A 20688-nucleotide genomic window follows, 5' to 3' on the forward strand; every position below is an offset into this window, starting at 1 on the left:
CATAGCATGGCACAAACGCTGGTGCAGGTCCCCCCAAAACAGTGGGAGCTAATATTCTAGACAGGAAACCAGATCCGCATTAGATAATGCTCAGATTTTCCCAACATTGCCCTCTCTAGAATTTACCAGGGTCCAATGAGAAATACTTTAATCCCTTTCAAGGTCAGAATAATTAAAATTCCCTTCTACCTCTTAACATCAACATATGAAGAACCCAGCTTCAGGCACAGAGACTGTTCTAAGTCACAGCATGTTTACCCTGGGACAACCCACCGCCTAACTGACTAGAGGCACAAACCACCGGAGCCCTAGTTACACGCAGTCAGTCACAGGAAGAGAGACAATGACAGTAAAAGGAGAAACTGCTGGAAAGAAGAAGGGAATCGACAGAAGTGGGAAGAGGATAGGAGAGGATACTCAGACACATGATATATATGAAATTGTAGAAGAAAATGTTGTGGGATATTTGTACACCGAGTGAGGAGGTATTGCTGTGATTGGTGAAAGAAAAAGCTGAACAGCCAGCAGCTAGGCAGAAGAGTACAGGCAGGATTTCTGGGGAAAGAAAGGAAGAGGAGGAGGGATCTAGGCATGTGGGGAGATGCCAAGAGACACGGGGGGAAATGGGGTGCAAGATGAAAGAGAAGTAATGCCACATGATAGAACATAGATTAATAGAAATGGGTTAATTTAAGCATAAGAACTACTTAGGAACAAGCCTAAGCTATAGGTCAAGCTTTCATAATTAATAAGAAGTCTCCACGTCACTATTTAGGAGCTGGCTGGCAGGCCAGAATAAGATCTTGCTGAAATTATTAGTATTGTATTGTTATTCTAAGTGGATGGGTGCGTTGCCTGTATGTGTGTCTGTGTACCAAGTGTGTGCTTAGAACCCTTGAAGACCAGAAGATAGCATTGGATCCCTTGGGAGACTAGAGATATAGACAGTTGTGAGCTGCCATGTGGGTGCTAAGAATTGAACCTGGGTCCCCTGGAAGAGCGGCCATTGCTTTTAACTGCTGAACCATCTCTCCAGTCCCCAAAGAATAAAATTTTAAAGAGAAAACTAAAACAAACTAGCAACATAGCTGTCCACGCCTGTTTGTTCCTGTGAAAGTACACTTCCTGTACTTCTCATTTGCTCACAACATTATTCTTTCCTGGCCAAAACAAGATCACATTTAATTTCAGTTTAAGAATCTGGGCCTTAAATTATTTAAGTATAATAAACACTTTCAAAAGCACATTAGACTAGGAAAAAAAACTTTAAATTCCACGGAGTATGCACAAGATCCAAGTTTATAAATATAAGCTCAACTACAAACAAGTTCTGCATTTGGTAATAAATTTTAGTAAAATTTTCTGCTGCATTGGAATCAATGGTAACTTACATAACTCCTATGAAAATGGAGGCTTCAGAAAAGGGTTGGCTCCCAAGACAGACAGACACACAGAAGGAGGGAGGGAGGGAGGGAGGGAGGGAGGGAGGGAGGGAGGGAGGGAGAGAGAGAGAGAGAGAGAGAGAGAGGTCAATAGTTTGCCATCAAGTGAAAGGACAATAGAGAAAAAGGAAGGAAGCAGGTGCTGTATAGAGGTGCACCAATAATTTCTGCTCTGTCACTTTTTCTAGAGCAAGAGAAAAAAAGCTTCGTTCCTGGTGCAGATTTCCAACGACAGGAGTTTTCACGGGTGCGAGCTCTTTCCTCTTGAATAGTGTTGAAACACCAGAGCTACTCCATCTTGACAACCACCTTTGAACTCTACACACTCTTGTCAACTGGAGGTCGTCCGCCATTACCCTCAGCTGGGGTTGTCACCATGGCAGCCTGGATCCCATTACAGCCGCTGCTGTGAGTGGTGGGCACATGTGCCATCCCGTGGGATGAATCCAGTTTCCAGAAGCAGGCTCTAAAGCTAACCAGTGTCGAACTCAGGGGAAGACCACATCAGTAAGGTGCTACTGTAAAGGAATGGGTCTGATCTCACAGCACTGACAAGTAAGAAGTACAGAGACATGCACTGGCCCGTGGTCACCCCGTTCAGAGGAAATACAGGGTCCTCCAAAAGCTGCCCTAAAGGGCAGTGCTCATTTGGATGGCCATGTGCAGCCTCTCTAAAAATAAACGGATTTCCTTATTTTATTATCATTCTTATCTAAGAAAAAGAAACAGAAGAAGGGAGGTTTGGGGGCTGGAGAGGTGGCTCAGCGGCTGAGAGCCCTGGCTGTTCTTCCAGAGGACCCGGGCTCAATTCCCAGCACCCACATGGCAGTTCACAACTGCCTGTAACTCCAGTTTCAGGGAGGATCTGATACCTTCACACCAATGCACATAAAAGAACTTAAAAAAAAAAAAAAGAAAGAGTAAAAGGAATGTCGTAAGGCAAGAATGCCAAAGCTATGCAGAAGATTATGCAACTTAACATGTGGTCTCTAACACCTGGACACACCGAATAGCTGGTGCCTGGTTGGTTTTCGCCCTGAAGAAAAACATAGCAAAAGCATTTACCACTTGGGACATAATTAAGGTCATCTAGCAGCGGCAAGGGAAAGAAAGGTTGCTAGGGCTGCTAAGGAATGAGAAAATAAGCAAGCAAATGAAGTATGTTCATTCGCAGAGGGAATTTTCAGCATCACACTGGTAGTGCATGCCTTTAATCCCATCACTTGGGAGGCAGACCCAGGTGGAGTCTGAAGGGCCACCTTGATCTACAGAGTGAGTTCCAGAACAGCCTGGATCACACACAGAGAGAAACCTTGTCTCAACCAACAACAACAGCAACAACAACAAAAAGCAAAGGCTAGGTTTGGGCAAGATCAACTAACAGTGCACAAGATATCTTAGAGCTAATTGACAATCTCAAAGGGGATAAACTCCTGGGGGCAGGTGACAATCCATAATCTAACAAGTCGTGGTAGGTTTAATAGTCTATTAGTCATCCAAAGAGGCTCCACTCCCTTGGGTGTGACTTCCCTGAGAGTCCAGATCACATTGAGCACAGGAAACATTCGCAATAATGATCTTAATACATTAATAAATATGATCTTCAGCTTGCAGGTTACATCCAAAACTCACATTGCAAATTGAAAACAAAAGCAAAAATTGCTTTAGATTTATTTATTTCTCCCGCATGAGTTCATACATAAGCACTACCCAAGCTAATGACCTGAGTTCGATCCTGGGTCATGGTATCGTAGAAGGAATTGACTCTCAAGTGATTTTCTGACCTTCATATGCATGTCGCTTGTACAGGTCCGAACACATGTGCATGCACGCACACATAAATGTACCAACAACAAAAAAAACTTTCACAAAACAAAATTTTGAAGGCATATATAACTGAAAATACTGATAATGAGATCCACAGAGCTCAACCATGACATCTCTGTCCCCAGAGCCATAATATCATGAGTCACCGAGGAGGGTGGCCAGCATATAGGGAGGACCTACATGCAAAACGCTGCCCAGAACAGGATGATGACTGAAAACTGGTGGCAACTGCATGCTCCATGCTGGCTTCAGATGGACGGACTCCAAGCGCTCCCTGCCTCTCACAAATCAAGCTATGTTTACTAGTTCCCCTACCTCTCGACCCAGAGGGTCTTTGGGGTTCCCCCTTTCATCTCAAGTCTCCTGACAAGCACAGCCATTAGTGTGGATTCCTGCAACACTTCGGAGTCACAGGGGAGAACCGAGGCTTCGACTGTGTGTTTCTCATTTCATTTTACCTTAACGATAAAGGCAGTACACGTTCTCATCTGAAGCCTGCAGAAGGCTGACAACTAAATTATATTTCTTTGACTACCACTGCAAATCCTTAGGGACTGGAAAATTCGATCCACTGCAGGGCTGACTATAAATAGCCACCTCCCTTCCTGCCACCTCCAGTATGAAACCAGCAACTTCGAAAAATCACTCCGCAAACCAGCACGAGCCCTCCTTCCATGGCTGTGAGGCAGAGAGGAGCATGGGGAGATTTGAGCAGGACAGGGGACAATCCCAGGTCACTGAGCTTTCCTGGATGGATGGTGACAGAGGAAGGGGATGGTGACGGAGGAAGGGGAGGAGGGACTGGGGAGAGGGGGGGTCTAGGAGACACACCCTATCAGCTTTGGTTTAGGTTTTCACAAAGACCCAAGTTTGAAGTCTGCTTCTGAGCACTTCCTAAGTACACAGTTTTGACCAAGTGATCCATTCAACTCTCAACGCCTCAGTTTTCAAACCAAGAAAAATAGTATCATCTCCATGATCCATTTGTGGATTAATTAGATTAACCACGGGAAGTGACAACAATAGAGAGGGATTTCTCGGCCTTTGTCCTTTGCCCTGTTAGCGTTGACAGAAAGCTGTCGCAGAGAATACCGTGTAAAATATTGAGCAGGCAGCAACCCTGGTCTCCACCTACCAGATGCTGTAGCCCTTTCCAGGCTGTGGCAATCAATCACAAATGCCTCTTAGGCACTGCCTAAGAGGAATGAAGCAATCAGACCCTTTGGTCAGAACCACTGCAGTCGGTACTTAATAAACATACACCTTTTCCTTCCTCCTTCCAAGTCACCCAAAGTTAAGAAATTTGAGGAATTATTCTGGACTCCTCTTTGTTACCTATGATTGGGTTGGTTTTCCCCCCTCTTTTAGAGATCGCCACCCAGCTCCCAAATAAATCCAAGGAGACTTATTCTTACTTATGAATGCCCAGCCTTGGACTGGCGTGTTTCTAGCCAGCTTTTCTTAAATTATCTTGTCTATCTTTTGTTTCTGGGCTTTCACCTTTCTCTATTATATGTACTTTTCTTTACTCCTTATTCTACGACTGGCTGTGGGGCTAGGTGGTTGTGTGGCTGGCCCCTAGCATCCTCCTCTCCTCCTTTTCTCGCTTCTTCTTTTCCTCTTTTTCTCCTTCTATTTATTCTCTCTGCCTGGCAGCTCCACCTATCCCTCTCCTGCCTTGCCATTGGCTGTTCCTTATTAGACCAATCAGGTGTTTAAGGCAGGCAAAGTAACACAACACGGCTTCACAGAGTTAAACAAATACAACATAAAAGAATGCAACATGTCTTTTCATCATCATTCTACAGCATAAACAAATGTAACACATCTTAAAACTAATATTCCACAACTGTTAACCTAACAGGCAATAACCAAATCTAATGGGGTTTATCTCCTAATGTCCTCTGCCCTCATCAGCTCATTCATTTCCACCAACACCACATTGAGCCAGGCCAGCCTTCTAAGGCTGCCCAACTTAGATCCACTCTTCCAGTGCTCCATGGTGCGCTTTATCTCTGTATGGATTTATTGATTGATTGATCCAGTCACACTGGAGCTAAGTACATGCTCTACCACCGAACAACAACCCCAGCCCCCAGGGTGAACTTTAGACAAGCTCAGACCTCAACAGCATACAAGGCTGATGTCACAGCCTAGCCTCCAGACCACCCTTCAGTCCTGAAGAACTCCACACACAATGCAGCCTAACACTTCCACTCCTGGAACTAGACTGTGTTGGCTCAAGTCCTGCCCAACACCTACAATCTTGGTTATTTAAACCTCTTAGTGCATTGGTTTCCCCCAACTGCAAATGAGATATCAGTACCTACCTCAAAGTCCTACTGTAAGTATTTTGGCTCATTTAAAATTTTTTCTGTTTTAATGAACAAAAAAAATCACATTTATTGTGTATGATTTGAAATATGCGTAAGTTGAGCTAAATTGAGCTAACCGATACATGTTTACCTGACATATTTTTGTGGTAAGAACACTTAAAATGTACTCCACTACTTTCAAGAGTACAACACATATTTTATGCACACAGGTGCACATGCACCTGTACATGTGGGCACCTGCACACGAACACAAAAAAATAAAAATAGCACATCGTTATTAACTATATTTACCATGCTAGACCACTGGTGAGCTCGTGTCTCTAATATAGAACACATAACACCTAATTGAATCAGTATTTAGCACAGGGACAATTCTGCAGCTAGCAGGTGAGGGTGCTGGCTAATCTGATGTCAAGTTGACACACAAACGAGTCATCTGAAAGGCCGGAGCCTTATTGGAAAAGATCCCTCCATAAGACCCAGCTGTAAGGCATTTTCCTAATGAGTGACTGATAGGAGAGGGCCCAGCCCATTACGGATGGTTCCATCCATGGACTGGCGGTCCTGGGTTCTATAAGAAAGCAGACTGACAAGCCAAGGGAAGCAGCATCCCTCTGTGGCCTCTGCATCAGCTCCTGACTCCAGGTTCCTGCCCTGAGTTCCTATCCTGACTTCCTTCAGTGGTGAACAGCAATACAGAAGAGTAATACTCAGCTGAATAAACCCTTTCCTCTCCAGTTTGCATTTTGGTCATGGTACTTCCTTGCAGCGACAGAAACCCTAACTATGACAGTGAGCTCTTCCCATATTTCCAAACATCTCTGTCCATCCAGGAAATGGGTCTAGGCAGTGGTCAGGGAGCAAGGACATCCAAGGACAGCTGGGTCCCCAAAACTGCAGCACTAGGGCATTTATTTTCACTTAAAAATTCAGTATAATTGATCAATTGCAAAGCTGGGCGTCTGTCCTGCTTCGACTCAAAAGTCCCTGTGCAGTCCTTTTTCTCCTTCACTCTGCAGGTTCTCCCGAGCTCCTCAAATTTCTTCAACTCCCCTTGTCCATTTTTTTTTCAATATGCTTGGTTTGGCTTTTGCTTTTCTGAGACAGGGTCTTGCTACTTAACCTGCACTGCAAGTCGAGACTCCCCTGTCTCAGTCTTCAGAATCTCAGGTATTCACACCTCATCTGGCTTCTCTTTCTGCTTAACCTGGATTGCTGTTGTTTATAATTCGGATCACTACCACACAGGCTGGGAAGTGACTCAGCCAATGCACCTGCTGCCCAGCCCAACAATGTGACAACCAGATTCCCAGGACTTACGTGCTGAGAAAGCAACGAGCTGACTCTAGCAAGCTATCCTCAAACTTCCACAGTGTATACATACACACACACACACAACACAAACACACATCCCACATACACTCCACACCGTACACCACAACCCACACCCCAACACACACTCCCACATATACTCCACAACAACACTCCACACAACACACACTGCTACACACACCCCACCCCACACACAACACACACACCACATATGCACACTCCACACCACACACCACAACACGCACACACACACACCATTTAACAACAAGCAGCTCACAGACTTTTGTGTCAAAGAGATGCTACAAATAGAGCTGCCTGGAAATAGAGGAGTTCTGGATCAATGGGCCGAAGTGTTTCAGTCCTGCAACCTGATGAGATGTGCGGACGGATGGGGGTGATGGCTGCACAACTCTCTGAATGTACTTAATATCATGCCTGCTTATATACAGTCAACACTGCCAATTTTGTGTTATATTCTACTACCATTTAAAAATTCCTTTTAAAAGCAGGATACCTGAGTGTAGCAAAGGTTAGAAAACACCACAGAGTCTGGGGAAGGAGCCATTCATGGAATGAAACAGAAAAGCAGAGTGGTTTCAATTGCCCCTGCAGCAGGCGGATTCTCACATTATCTCTTCACCGGAAGTCATCTGAAAACTGTCTCAGGCCAGAAAGACGCCAAGGCTCAGAGATTCTCAGGGGCAGAGTCTTCACCTGAATTAAGGTCTCTGGCTGTGATCACAGCTCAAGAATGGGCTGTTAACAAACTCACCCAAAATCTAAGTTCTCACAGAATCAATTCTGCCCAAAACATAACATCAGTTGGTGCTTTTCAACTCACATGATCAATCTCAAGACCCCAAATTCATGCCAAACTGAACTCAAGGAAAGTAGCTCTCTCAGTGTTCATCTTGCCCAAGGACAGCTAGAGACTGTGACCAAAAGGGATGGCAGAATGGACATGCTTTGGCAGAACAAGAAGCTACCATATAAGTGACCAGGGCCAGCACTGTTGGCTCCTCCTCTTTGGCCAGCCGCCCCACCATGTGCTTCTCATTCTTACTTTCAATGGGGTGTGTGCAGCTGTCCTGTTCTTTCTTTACTGATGCAGATTGTGACATAAAAGATATAATTGGTGAGTTACCAAGACATTAAAAGACATCTCCTGCCTGATAGGAGAAAAGTACAGTATTGGTGATGGTATTATTACCCACAGATCCTTGCAATCTGGGGTACCTTCCTTGAGGAAAGAAAGCATGTACTTCTTATGAAACCAAACTACTCATTTTCATTCTTGTTCTCTCTCCTCCCTTCACCGTCCCACCGTGTGTGTGTGTGTGTGTGTGCGTGTGTGTGTGTGTGGTGTGTGTGTGCGTGCACACTCCATCTTCCCAGATCCATGCCAAGGGAGTTCTGAATGGGGAATAAGCAAAGGGGTGGACCATAGGGCAGCACAGCTAACTTGGGCAGAGCTCCAGGATGGGGTAATAAAAGTCTTTCCTGTCCTTCCTTGTCACATACTACTGAGGGATGAGCAGATCTAAGCCTCTATGAGCCAAAGGGCACACAGGGAGAGACTTCCTGTGGAAATGAAAGCTCCCTAATCTTAAGAGAAAGTCACAGGGCGCCATTCTCTTTCCTCTCCAAGCAGTATACAAAGAGCCTGGCTCTGGCTACCAGTAGCTACTACCCCCAGATAAACAAAGCCTCTGAAAAGAGCAGGATTATGGATGGTAGAGCAGAGAACAGAGCTCCTGCAGTTCCTTAATGACATCCCTAGGCTGGCAGACCTGACCTGGGAGCATGTTCCCTAAACGACATACAAGTAGTGAATACGCCAAATGCAGTTACAATGCCTGCGGCAGTTACAATAATCGGCCTTCAAGCTCAAGTATCACGACATACACACAGACTGGCCAACTCAAACCCCCAAATGGTAGGACACTGCCAACAGTGGCCTGTAAGTGGGGGGACTGGGGAACCATGAGGCGAGCGAGTGCATGGAATCCACCAGCAGACTAACCACACATAAACTGGAAGACAGACGCATCGTCCTTCATAAGTACTCTGCAGCTGAGGTAGGGTTCTGATTTGTCTTAGATTAGAAATAGCACAGTATCTGTCAGCTGCACCCTTTCATTTGGGAAGGGACAAACTCTAGGTCACACCCAATACTTACAGGGCATTAGCTGAAAGGCAAAATAAAGAGCTTCTGGCCCCTCCGATATTTATGTGAAGTGGTACAGCAGAATCCTGCTAGGTATCCATCACTAGAGCAGAGAAAAACATTTGCAGAAGGCAGTGAGTGGTACATGTAGGCTCCAGATATTTTGGAGGCTGAGGCAGGAGGATGGCTTTGGCCTTTGAGTTCCAGGGCCAGCCTGTGCATCAAGATCCAAAATGAAATAAAATCAAGCTAGCCAAGGCAGTGAAACAGATTTACATTAAGAGGCGTAACTCCAAACCTAAGAAAACCAAAATAGAGACCGATTCAAGTCAGATACCAGCCCATAATCTTCAAAGAACACCCCAAAAACTTTGGGAGAACATAAAACACGATTAGAATTAAATTGTTCTCATGCAACTGTCATGCATAGAAGGGTGGAAACATAAATATCAGTTGTCACAGGAAAGAAAACAACATCTGCAAAAATAACCACTTTACCAGCCAATCGTGTATCCTTCCACCTCTTACTCTGGCAAGGGGATGACCTTGGTACCCTTGGTAAAAAGCACAAGGCAAACACATGTCCAACTGAACAAATATCATATCCATATTTGTACCAAAGTCCTTTCAAATTTTTTAACCTGAACCTGAAGCAGAGGTGGGGAGCGGGGTGAGGCTCTTTCTAGTTTCCTTTTACGCTTATACATTTTAATTATACATATTTATGGGGTATATACAGCATAATAATGAATGCATACAGTGTTGTAAAGACCGCTTCTATCTCCTCAACCATTAAATTTGAGATTAGCCTGTGGCAATCACACACATTTATGGACACTGTTATTCAAATACAATATGTGATTTACAGCAGCTTGTACATCATAGGCACCAATCACATCTAGGTAAACAGTATTTCCATTTCCCCGTCACTGCTTCTGTGTTCAGAGTACTCAAGTTCCTCTCTTATTTATTCATAAAATACATAATAAGTGCTTGTGGAACGACAGTTTTGCCTTACTTTTAAACTTCTAAAAAAATAGAAAGAAAGAAAGTCTGGTATAGAAACAAATATAAGCCAATAAGAAAGAAAATGATTGCCGGGCGATGGTGGCGCATGCCTTTAATCCCAGCACTCGGGAGGCAGAGGCAGGCAGATCTCTGTGAGTTTGAGGCCAGCCTAGTCTACAAGAGCTAGTTCCAGGACAGGAACCAAAAAGCTATGGAGAAACCCTGTCTCGAAAAATCAAAAAAAAAAAGAAAGAAAGAAAGTGATTTTATAAATTATCTGCAATCCCGTTGCTGAAAGTTTACTAAATGCAGCCACTAGCCTGCGGGGAGAGCCCTAGTCATTTCTTCCCTATGTGTAAACTCTTGTGACAACAGAATTCTATTGCACCAGTTTTCTGAGTGTCTTATTACTGACGTCGCCACATCAGTAAGTCCTCTCCTGCACTATCTGCTACCCACACCCCGACGGCACCCTCTACTCAGCCTCCTTCTGGAAGGGAAGCCAGGAAAAGCTCTCACCCGGGGCTCAAAGTGCCCTCTCTCATTAATATTCACTGGCAGCTAAGACAGGCCTGCAAGGACCAGCTTCTCAAGAATCCACGGAAAGGTACCCTAGGGCCCAAAACCATCTTGGAGAGGTCGGCTCATAAAACCATCGCATCCATATACCCTCTAGAGCAAAGGTTCTCAATCTTCCCACTGCTGCGACCCTTTAATACAGTTCTTCATGCTGTGGCAACCCTCAATGGAATACGGCTATTTCATTGCTACTTCTAACTGTTGCTACTGTTATGAATTGTAAGGTAAATATCTGATGTTTACAGTACAGGTTGAGACCCACAGGTTGAGGTCCACTGCTCTACAGTTAGAAAGACTGGGTCAGGAACTGGGACGAACATTTAATCAGTAGCAAGCTGATGCCAGGGGTAAGCCCCCAGCACTGGGAAGAAGGGGGGGAGGGAGGGGAGGGGAAGGGAGGGAAGAGAAGAGAGGGAAAGGGAGGGGAGGGGGAGGGACAAAAGAAACAAGGAAGACTGCTGTGGAACAATCTTTTTGTACATTGTAAAGATGTGTCACCCTGATGGGTTTAATAAAAATCTAAACAGTCAAATAGCTAGGCAGGATTTCCGGGCAGGGAAGACTCTGGGAAGAAGGGGGAAGTCATCGGTGGGACACAGAGGGAACAGACCTGCAGGAAGAGAGGTAAAAGCCAGGAGTCCTTGGCAACATATAGATGAATTAAAATGGCTACTCTAAGTCATAAGAGCTAGTAGGACAATCCTATGCTAGAGGCCGAGCTTTCATAATTAATAATAAATCTCCATGTCATTTTCTGTGAGCTGGCAGTCCAAAGAAAAATTCGTTTACAGAAGATGGGGGAGGGGTGAACTTTGCGGGAGAGCACTTGCCTAGGAAGGCCCTGGGTTCATACAATTAGTGTATTCAGTAAAAACTCTTCAATTCAGACTCCCTGAACTTCTCAGTGAGGATGTTTCAAACGCACACCAAAATTATATAAACCTAAGGTCTGGAAAGATGGTTATTCCAAAGGACCCGGGTTTGATTCCCGGTATCCACAGGGCAACAACCATCTGTAATTCTAATCCCAGGGTATCCAATGCCCTCTTCTGGCCTCTGCAGACACCAGTCATGCTGTGGCATGCACATATAGCCAAAGGCAAAACATTCATACACATAGATAGATAGATAGATAGATAGATAGATAGATGATAGATAGATAGATAGATAGATAGATAGATAGATAGATAGATAGATAGATAGATAGAGATAAAATTAAAACTGCTTAAAACTCTGCTTCACTTATAACAGAAGTGCAAGTTGGACAACTCGGTGTAATCTCCTCAGGTAGGAATGTGCTAATCACTGTTTCCAGTTGTACTTATCACTATTAAAGCAATCTCAACCTTTTAACTACAATAGGGTAACTTAATAATAAAACACAATGTAAGCCAGACATGGCAATGCATACACGCCATCCCAGCACTCAGACAGCTGAGGCAGGAAGACCTTGAGTTCAATTCTAGCCTTAACTCTAAAGTAAGACCATGGCTCAATAACTCCCAACACACACACACACACACACACACACACACACACACACAGAGAGAGAGAGAGAGAGAGAGAGAGAGAGAGAGAGAGAGAGAGAGAGAGAGGTGTGGGGGGGGAGAGAGAGAGAGAACATGATCCAGAACAAGCCTAAGGTCTCAGAACCAGCCCTTAATCAGACAGGAAGTGGGAATGTAATTATAAGGCAAAAAGTTAATAGACACAGAAACAATCAAAAGCTGGGGTACAACTCAGGCTCTCGTTGCTGCAGCCCAGGTCCCCGCCATGTGCCCTCTGCCTGGGAGACAGAAGCAGAGACATGGCAGAATCACTCAAGTACCATCCCACCTGACGTCAGCCTGCTGAGAAAACCTTCGGTACCTAGAGCCCTGACCCAGCGACAGGGAGCTGGACACCACAGTAGGACATTCCCTACAGGGTGTCTGTCCTTCGTGGGACCACTACCCCAATGAGCCCTTTCACGGTCCAAGTCCAGATGGACAGCACATCACAGCCTCTTTCAAACAGAAGGAAACTCATCCCTGAATGGCCCTTTTCTCCTGGAGAAGAGAAGCTACAAAGAGAATACAAAGTCCCTGAGGATGCCCGCCTGCCAAGAAGTCACCAAACACTGAATGTGACGAGAGGCGGCAATCTGAGAGGTTTGACATTAGACTTGGTGAGTTTCGAATCAATACACGGTTCTGCAGTCAGGGACAAAAAGTCAACTCAAGTGTCAAATTCAAACCAGTTACCCAGATACAAATAGGGGTAATGGCTTTTCTCGCTTGCAGACATCATACAGCAACCGTCAGCAGTGGGGCCGTCTGAACTCAGAGCAAACCTGGACGACTATCTCGAAGTCTAGACAGGCACAGCTGCCAGCTTCAGCTAGGATCTAAGCTACAGGACTGTGCTGGAAATCAAGAAACTATTTAGCAGGGTTAGTAATGTAGCTCCATTGGGGGAGTGCTTAACCTAGCAGGCACAAAGCCTAGGGTCTGGTCCCTACAACTCCATAAGCACGGAGGCTCTGTAATCCAGGAGGATCAGAAGTTCAAGAGTGTCCCGGGCTCCACAGTAAATTAGAAGGTCGACCCAGGGATACAAGTCACCCTGAAATCCTGTTTCATAAAAAATAAAAAAAAAATCTTTTTAGCAACTAAAATTAGAGTGGTTGTCGCTGGTTCTGTCTCAATGAGAAGAAATTACAGAAAGGCACACACAGCACAACTGGAAGCATCGGCAATCTCTACACAGACAAGGGAGGACTGGGGCAGAAAGGACCTCTGTGTGCTGGGATGCTGCGGGGATTTCTCTCTCCAAACCTAAATGCCTGTCACTCTCTCCTGAAGTTGTATCCATCCTGGGTAAAGTGAACCTGGAAAACACTGGGAAAATTGATTGCTCTTGCTGTTTTATCTACTGAGAATCACACTCTGGGTGTTTTTTTTTTTTTTTTTTATTAAATAAGTGGTTTGTTCTTTACAGAAATAATTGGTTTTAAAATCTAGTGTCTCTATTTTTATCTCTAAATCATGCTGTCATTTCCAAATTCTACCAACAAGCAAGGAGCCCAAAGTAACATTAAACGGTAAACAGTACAAACATTGCCACCTGTAGTCAGAAAGCAAGAGCATCGGTTTATACTACCACCTGCACGAGAAACACCTTACGTCAGAAGGAACCTTCAGTTTACCCTCCCCACACCCTTCACTAATCTCAACACTGGATTATTTATTACAGTATGATCATCTTCCTTAATGTGGACTGTCAAAAGTTTGCTGTAGTCCCAATCACAAAGATGTCAAAGTGAGGTGTGGCACCTCGCGTGCAGAGTCCCAACTGCTAGAGAGAGAAGCCGAGAGGTTGGCGGGAGGCACAAGGCGTCCCTTTAAAAACACAAACAAAAACAAAAAGCCAGAAGGACAAACTCATCTAATCCAACACCTGCAACACCAAAACCTCCCCCCCACACACACACACTGTTCTAGTCTCTCCCCTCCCTGCTCTGCTACTCACCAAAAACCCAAAATTCAGGGCAGCAACTAAATCTGTTCAGCTTACCTTTTAACTAAAACAACAACAACAAATGTTAAGATAAATAACACCCTTTCATTCTGTCACATAGAGCCACTTCATTTCTGATTTGGGTTTCGATTTGTCCCAGAGCTGTGGATCCAACCCAGGGCCTCAGGCATCAAGTCCTGGTTTTTAAATAAGCTATTTGAAACACTACACAGAGCAGAGAGGTGATTAAATAAGCAATGAACACAGGTTCTTCTAATTTACCAGGAAGTCAAAAGTGTTGTTGCAATAATGTTACGTTCTAAAGTGATTCATAACTTTTAAACAGTTTTAATGACAGGCAACTCCTATGCAAACCACTTCACCAATTGACAATGCACAACTCAATGACATTGACTCCATTCACAGGAATGTCTTCCTCGGACACAGTTCTCTCTCTTTTTTTTTTTTTTTGGTTTTTTGAGACAGGGTTTCTCTGTAGCTTTGGTGCCTGTCCAGGAACTAGCTCTTGTAGGCCAGGCTGGCCTCGAACTCCCAGAGATCCACCTGCCTCTGCCTCCCGGAGTGCTGGGATTAAAGGCGTGCGCCACCACCGCTCGGCTCAGTTCTTTCTCTTTTGAACACATAGTAAGCCTATGGAAGTTCCCCCGATTTCTGAAACCAACCTTTAGAAACACATTTCCCAGTAATAAGAGTGTCCCCTGTCTCAGAGGTGCCCTAGCACCACAGACATCTGAGTTCTCCATGGCGGCTGTTTCCATCTCCCGTCCCTTCCAACAAATTTCTTATTCCTTCAGTTAAAACAGCTGTTTTTCAGTAATAAATAAATAAATAAGTCGTGCATTCTGACAATAAAACAATGAAAGAGAAATAAAAAAACAAACAAACAAACAAAAAAAAAAACAGCCACAGTTCCTCTTCTCTTGAGCCTGGGTCTTACTACGAAGTCTGGCTAATCTCCAGCTCACCATCCCCCTGCCCCACCTCCTCTGTACAGCAGGGATGACAGGTGTGTGCCACCACAGCTGGGGACACAACATTCTTGGTGAAAATTAAAACTCTGAAGAGGGGATTTAAAACACCATTCTGTCTGCCCACTTGACAACAGAAAGGCTCACAAGTGGGAGCCGGCTGGCTTCACAGGGATGAGGCCGAGGCTTCAAGCTCTAGCACTGCAAAAACAGACAGTCTTTAAATGGCTCTGTTTTACTTTCTAATGCCACAGACAATCCACACGGTGGCCCGGCCCTGGGTATGTAACATATGAAGGAGCTTAACCCTGACCCAGCACCGAGAATGCTATGACTGGGAAGACAGTTTAGCCACCCCCACACCTTCAGACACAAACATTATCCACACAGTGGTGTCCGATAGCAGTCTTGTCCTGAATGTCTCCCACAACTGCCAAGATGGTGTGCGGGGTTTGACCAGGCAGGCACTTTAGAAACAAGCTCACAGATGACTGTTTGAGCGGCACCATGGAGGTTCTGGTTTCTCCTCTGCTAATGCTCAGCGGAGACTACTCAGCTGAGACTGCTCCTCTTCTTCTAAGTCTTGCCCGGATGCAGGTACAGGGATGGATAGAGATGTAGAAATCTTGAAAGGGCTAACCTAAAGCTGCAGTCTCAATGGCAAAGTATCTGCTTAATACGCAAAGCTCTGAACTGAACAAAAATGAAAACAAAAACTTCCACTACTAGAGATTCTGAAGCCAACCGCTTAGAGTAAGCCACCAGGTTTACTCTTCTAAAAGAACTCATCAGGTCTGAAATATCCTTGTTTCCTATTTTAACATCCATGAAATAAAGATACCTACCAAAACTGACAGTGTGTCTTAATTTGACAGCAATCTTTGCTTTTCCTTTAGTGGCACATAAAACAATGATACATCTTAAGATGGTCAGGGCCTTAAAATGAAACCAATCATATCGGTTAGCTATCTAGGGCCAAGTTAACCTTAAGTGTACATTAACAAGTTTCTAATTATGTACAAATCAGTAGAGACCCTTAAGGTCACAGAGAGCAAAGAGCGCTGAGGGTGGTAACACACCACCACACAGGAGAGGCACAGAAAAGCGCTAGCTATTGCCAGGTGAGACTGTCACCCAGAGAAGCCACACTTCTCAGCGTTTTCACGAACTCTCCCAGGCTTTAACGCGGTATGGAGACCACACTAAGGAAAGTTAGCACTCAATTTTGGTCAAGGAGTGTTTGTTTGCAACCCATAATGTTTAGCTCATTTTGCACGAGCTATGCAATCCTTTCAAGGCGCCTGGATGAAGAGGGAGAGTGGGGAGCATACTTTAAGAACTCGGGCTCTCGGGCCAACAGGCCTACCCACTGGCTGAATGTTTTCACACAGTTCATTTGAGCTCTCTTAGTTTCCATTCCTCAGCCAGAAATGACAGCATACCTCAAGAGTCCTTAATGAAGCATACGTTAAATGATATACAGTTGTTTATATGGAAGAAGAGGTACATCCAAGTGCCATCTTACACCAGCCTGACCTTCACTTCTACGCCATTTGCCTCTTTCTGGCCTCCAGAAACACTAATGTCTAAGTGAGCTATCTTATCGTTTTGTTTGTTTGGGGCTGTAGGATTTTTGTTTCATGGTTCATCTGTTTGTTTTTGAGAAGGTTCTGGCTCTTAGGCCAGGCTGGCCTCAAGCTCCCCATCCCTTCCTCTGTCTCTATGTGCTGGGATACCACAGCTAATCTCTTCCAAAAGCTGTCACTCAAACTCTTGGTATCTTATCCAATAGAAAATCTCCAAAAATGATACCTTTCTCAGGTGTAATCAAAGATTCCAAAGAGTAACAATAATATTCCTGAGTAAACCATGCCAAAATAGGCTGCAACGGCCACAAATAAATTCAAACAAGAAAAAGTCCTTCAAGGACCCAATCCAAATGCAGAAACGAGTCCAAACCTTTCTTATTCCAAACCAAAGCTGGTCCTCATCCATGAATTCGAACTGTTGTTCATTAGCTAATCCCTTTAATGCCAAAACTCATTTGATGGTAATTTCGATTTTGGTTCCTGAAACTGACATGCTTTAAATAAGAGAGACTATGAATTCGAAATCACCCAAGGAAATTCAGCCACAATCCATACATAGCGCATACGCCCAAAGAGCAAATCCTACATCTTCATTCTTTTCATTCAGTACCCTTAGCTGGACCTTAGGCTGATGCCCCAAGCTGCAATGTCTTGGCTCTGGCATCCTGCTATGCTCCGGGTTAGACCATGCTTGACCAATAGCAGTACGAAGCTCACCATGGCTTTCTGAGCTGGGATGGGACTAAGTTCATTCCAAATACACAAAGCTTTCCACCACCATCAAACACGAACAACACAAGTCTACTTTCAAGATAACCCTGGGTATAGTGCCTGTTTTTCTGAAGTCTATAAGTAGACTCCTCTCTTCAGCTACACGAGTATCTTCATGTGATACTTGCAGCCCACTAGTCCTCCCTATTTAACACAACTTGAGCCTCTGGTGCTGTTGGTTTCACTGGGCAAACCGCTTTCAGAGCCTGTTAATTACGCCCATTTGTTTGCTTACAGACTAATTTGGGAGACATAACAAACCAAGTAAATTTAACAATTTGTTGTTAATACTACATGAAGGCATTCTGTCCGTCTTCCTGAGCAGAGGACCCTCCCACACCAAATAGATACCTTAGGAATAAGAAGGGAATCCTTTTCTATTGGTGAGAGAAAAATGAAAAAGGAAGGCAGACGTGGCTTATGTGGGATCATATCCAATGTGTGAGGAGCTAAACAGAACCATCCACAGCAAGGCAATACCTAGATAAACAGTGTCTTCATCGCCTCTTGCTATCCCCTGTACAGTCCCTCTGACAACATGCAGGAGCAGTCACAGGCAAAAGCCCCACACACTCAGGTTTTGTGTATATGTTCTTCACTTTCACACCCAACACCAGTCAGGATCAGCAGTGATTCTCGAAGACAAAAGTGGTGAGATGCGCCCGTGGATTCTGACACTGGCTGCCAGGGTAAACAAAGCCCGCGCGCACCAGGGACAGGAAGGATTCCTCCAGGCAGATGCATTTTCCAAAACAGCCTCAAAATATTTCTTTCAAGGAGCTCTTAAAAATAAGCATGTTATTTTTAAAAATTAAGAGACCCTAAGATGAAACACAGCTGTCTTCTCCCTTGATACCTCATCCAGAGAGCCCTTTGTTCAGGAACGTCAGTATCTCAGTACCTCCAAGAACTAGGACTGCCCTCCAGCTCCAGACAAGGAGCTAGAGAGAATCCCCTGGGTAAACAAAACAAGTCTACTTCCACCCATCTCCAGGTAACAGCACACGAGACACACACACACACAATTTATTTTATACAAGCACGGCAAATAATCAAAAACACATCACACATTATTTGCATTGTGATCATTCTTTGATAAAATAAACAATCCAGCAAGCACTATCAAAAGATAAAATCAGTCCCTACACGCCCTGCCTATCACAAGATACCCATTTCATTCCACACTTAGGTAGAATATGCACACACAGACACACACACCCCATGTCACAGTAGGAAAGCTGTGAAAGGCACAACACACACACACACACACACACACACGCCAGTAGGGAAGCTGTTGCAAGCAAAGCCACACCGTGAATCTGTCTCAGATAATAGACTCTGTTTAAACCCCACCCCCATCACCAGAGAAAGAGGGAACCTCAGAAAGAAAGGAGCGAGGGTAAGACAGAGAAATCGAGAAAGCCCAAATTTCCAGGCATCCACTTTTCATGAAATGCACAACCAGGATAGGAAATACCTCCCTGCTGAGTAATGCTTCATGGGTTGTAAATTCACCTCTCGAAAGGGGAGCCAGACCTGGGCGCGCACCCCGCCAGATGGCGAACCACTCCTACCTGCTCCATCCAGCCTGCCTGTCACTCCGCGCCCGCGACAGGCCTCCCACCCCCCTTTTTGGCAGAGCAACACACCAATAAGAGTCGAGAATGGCTGGTCGAGTGAGGGCTGAGCAGTGATTTAGCAGGATCCTTTGAAACGAGGGAGTGGGGACCGCGATGAGCGAGTGAGGTTTTTTAAAAACAAAGCCCTCTCCAGTCAAACCGACCGTTTGGGGGTGTGGCTTATTTCATTCGTTTTATTAATAAAAGAGATCAATGGAGCTTTCTTCTCTCCACCCACCCCGGAGGTGCGGGGCTTTGAATCCTCTTGACTGGGGAGAAATGGCAGGGCTGCAAGCTTCCCCTAAGTTTCCTGCAGCACCTGCCTCCTTCTCGGACCACCTCCACACACCAAAATAGAAGAGTCCGGAACGCACAATCCCAGCTGCAGACTTTGCAAGACCCAGGGGCGGCCGCACGCAACTCTCCGGGTGTCCCCTGCTCTCTCCGGGATCTGCATGCATACAACCGCTACCGAGCGCCCACTAGCAAGAAAAGTCCCAGGGGGAGACACCACCAGTCTCCTCAACAATCCCCAGATCGCCTGAGCCACGCAGAGACCCCTGCAGCGACCCAGACGTGACACACGTCACGGACTCCAGGCTGCAGGGGCATGACCAGGAAGGAAAGTTGCCTAACAGCCCCGAGAGACGCGGCTTGCTGAGGAAAGGGACCCGCGGGGCAGCGGCACACGCGGCCTCCGCCCACCCCGAGAGCCCCGGGCCGAGGAGCGCACCTCCCCAGTGAGGAGGGAGGACCAAGTCCCCCACTGATCGGGACCGCTCTGGGTCACCCGGATTCCGCGACCCACTGCTGGCAGGGGACACGCACACAGCGGAGTGGCCCCGTCCCTTCCCCACGCAGCGTTCTGGGCAGGAACTCACCTCCTCTTCCGAAAGTCCGTAGACGGGTTCCCCGAGCCCGGTCGCCATGGAGCCGGCACCCCGTGCGGGGTCCTAGACGCTGAGACCGGCTGAAGTACGTCGCGGGGCCGCGACCCTCTGTCCTTCTGCGCCTCCCGGCGGGGAAGGACCGGCAGGTGAGGCTGCACCCGGCCGCGGCGCCGCTTCCTCCCGGAAGGCTGCGGGGACGCGCGGACTGGCGGCTCCGAGAACGCGCCGAGCGGCGGCTTGGCCCAGCGCGCTCTCTCTTTCTCTCTCCACTCAGCGCTGAGCCCGCCGGGCTCCCGCCCCCGCCGCTGGCTCTCCCGGCCTCCCCAAGCCCTCTCGGCGATCCCCAGGACCCGCGCGCCCGCCCCTCTCCTGCTCCGCCCGGCCCGCTCTCCCCGCCCCGCGTGCGCCTCCCGGCGCCCAAGGGGACCCTCCCGCTCGCCGGGGCGGGCACTCGCGCCCCCCAAGCCAATCACAGGCCGAGTTGGGGGGCGGGCCGCGGGAGTGGGGGTGTTTCGCCCCACGCCCACCCCACCCCCGCGCCTCCTGGGTCACCCCGCGCAGAGTGCTGAGCTGGGGCGCGCCCTGGCGGACTGGGCCTGACGGGCTGACCCTCCTGTTTCCTCCGCTTCCCTCTGCCTTAG

The 20688-nt window shown here is 46.4% G+C and overlaps 1 protein-coding gene across 3 annotated transcripts in view; it reads right to left on the bottom strand.

The window, feature by feature from the left end:
- The window catches only part of Nedd4l (NEDD4 like E3 ubiquitin protein ligase), a 320367-nt gene extending 299964 nt beyond the window's left edge, over nucleotides 1-20403 (bottom strand). For 2 of the 3 annotated variants that reach the window (XM_057789216.1, XM_057789218.1), the window contains exon 1: nucleotides 20039-20403. In XM_057789216.1, coding sequence (XP_057645199.1) covers nucleotides 20039-20086 — 48 coding nt within the window. In that variant the 5' untranslated portion in view covers nucleotides 20087-20403. The remainder of the gene's footprint in view (nucleotides 1-20038) is intronic. The other variant, XM_057789215.1, reaches the window with a different exon arrangement.
- Between the last annotated feature and the right edge of the window lie 285 nt (nucleotides 20404-20688).

This window comes from Chionomys nivalis, chromosome 14, assembly GCF_950005125.1.
Source record: "Chionomys nivalis chromosome 14, mChiNiv1.1, whole genome shotgun sequence".
NCBI classification, from domain to species: Eukaryota; Metazoa; Chordata; class Mammalia; order Rodentia; family Cricetidae; genus Chionomys; species Chionomys nivalis.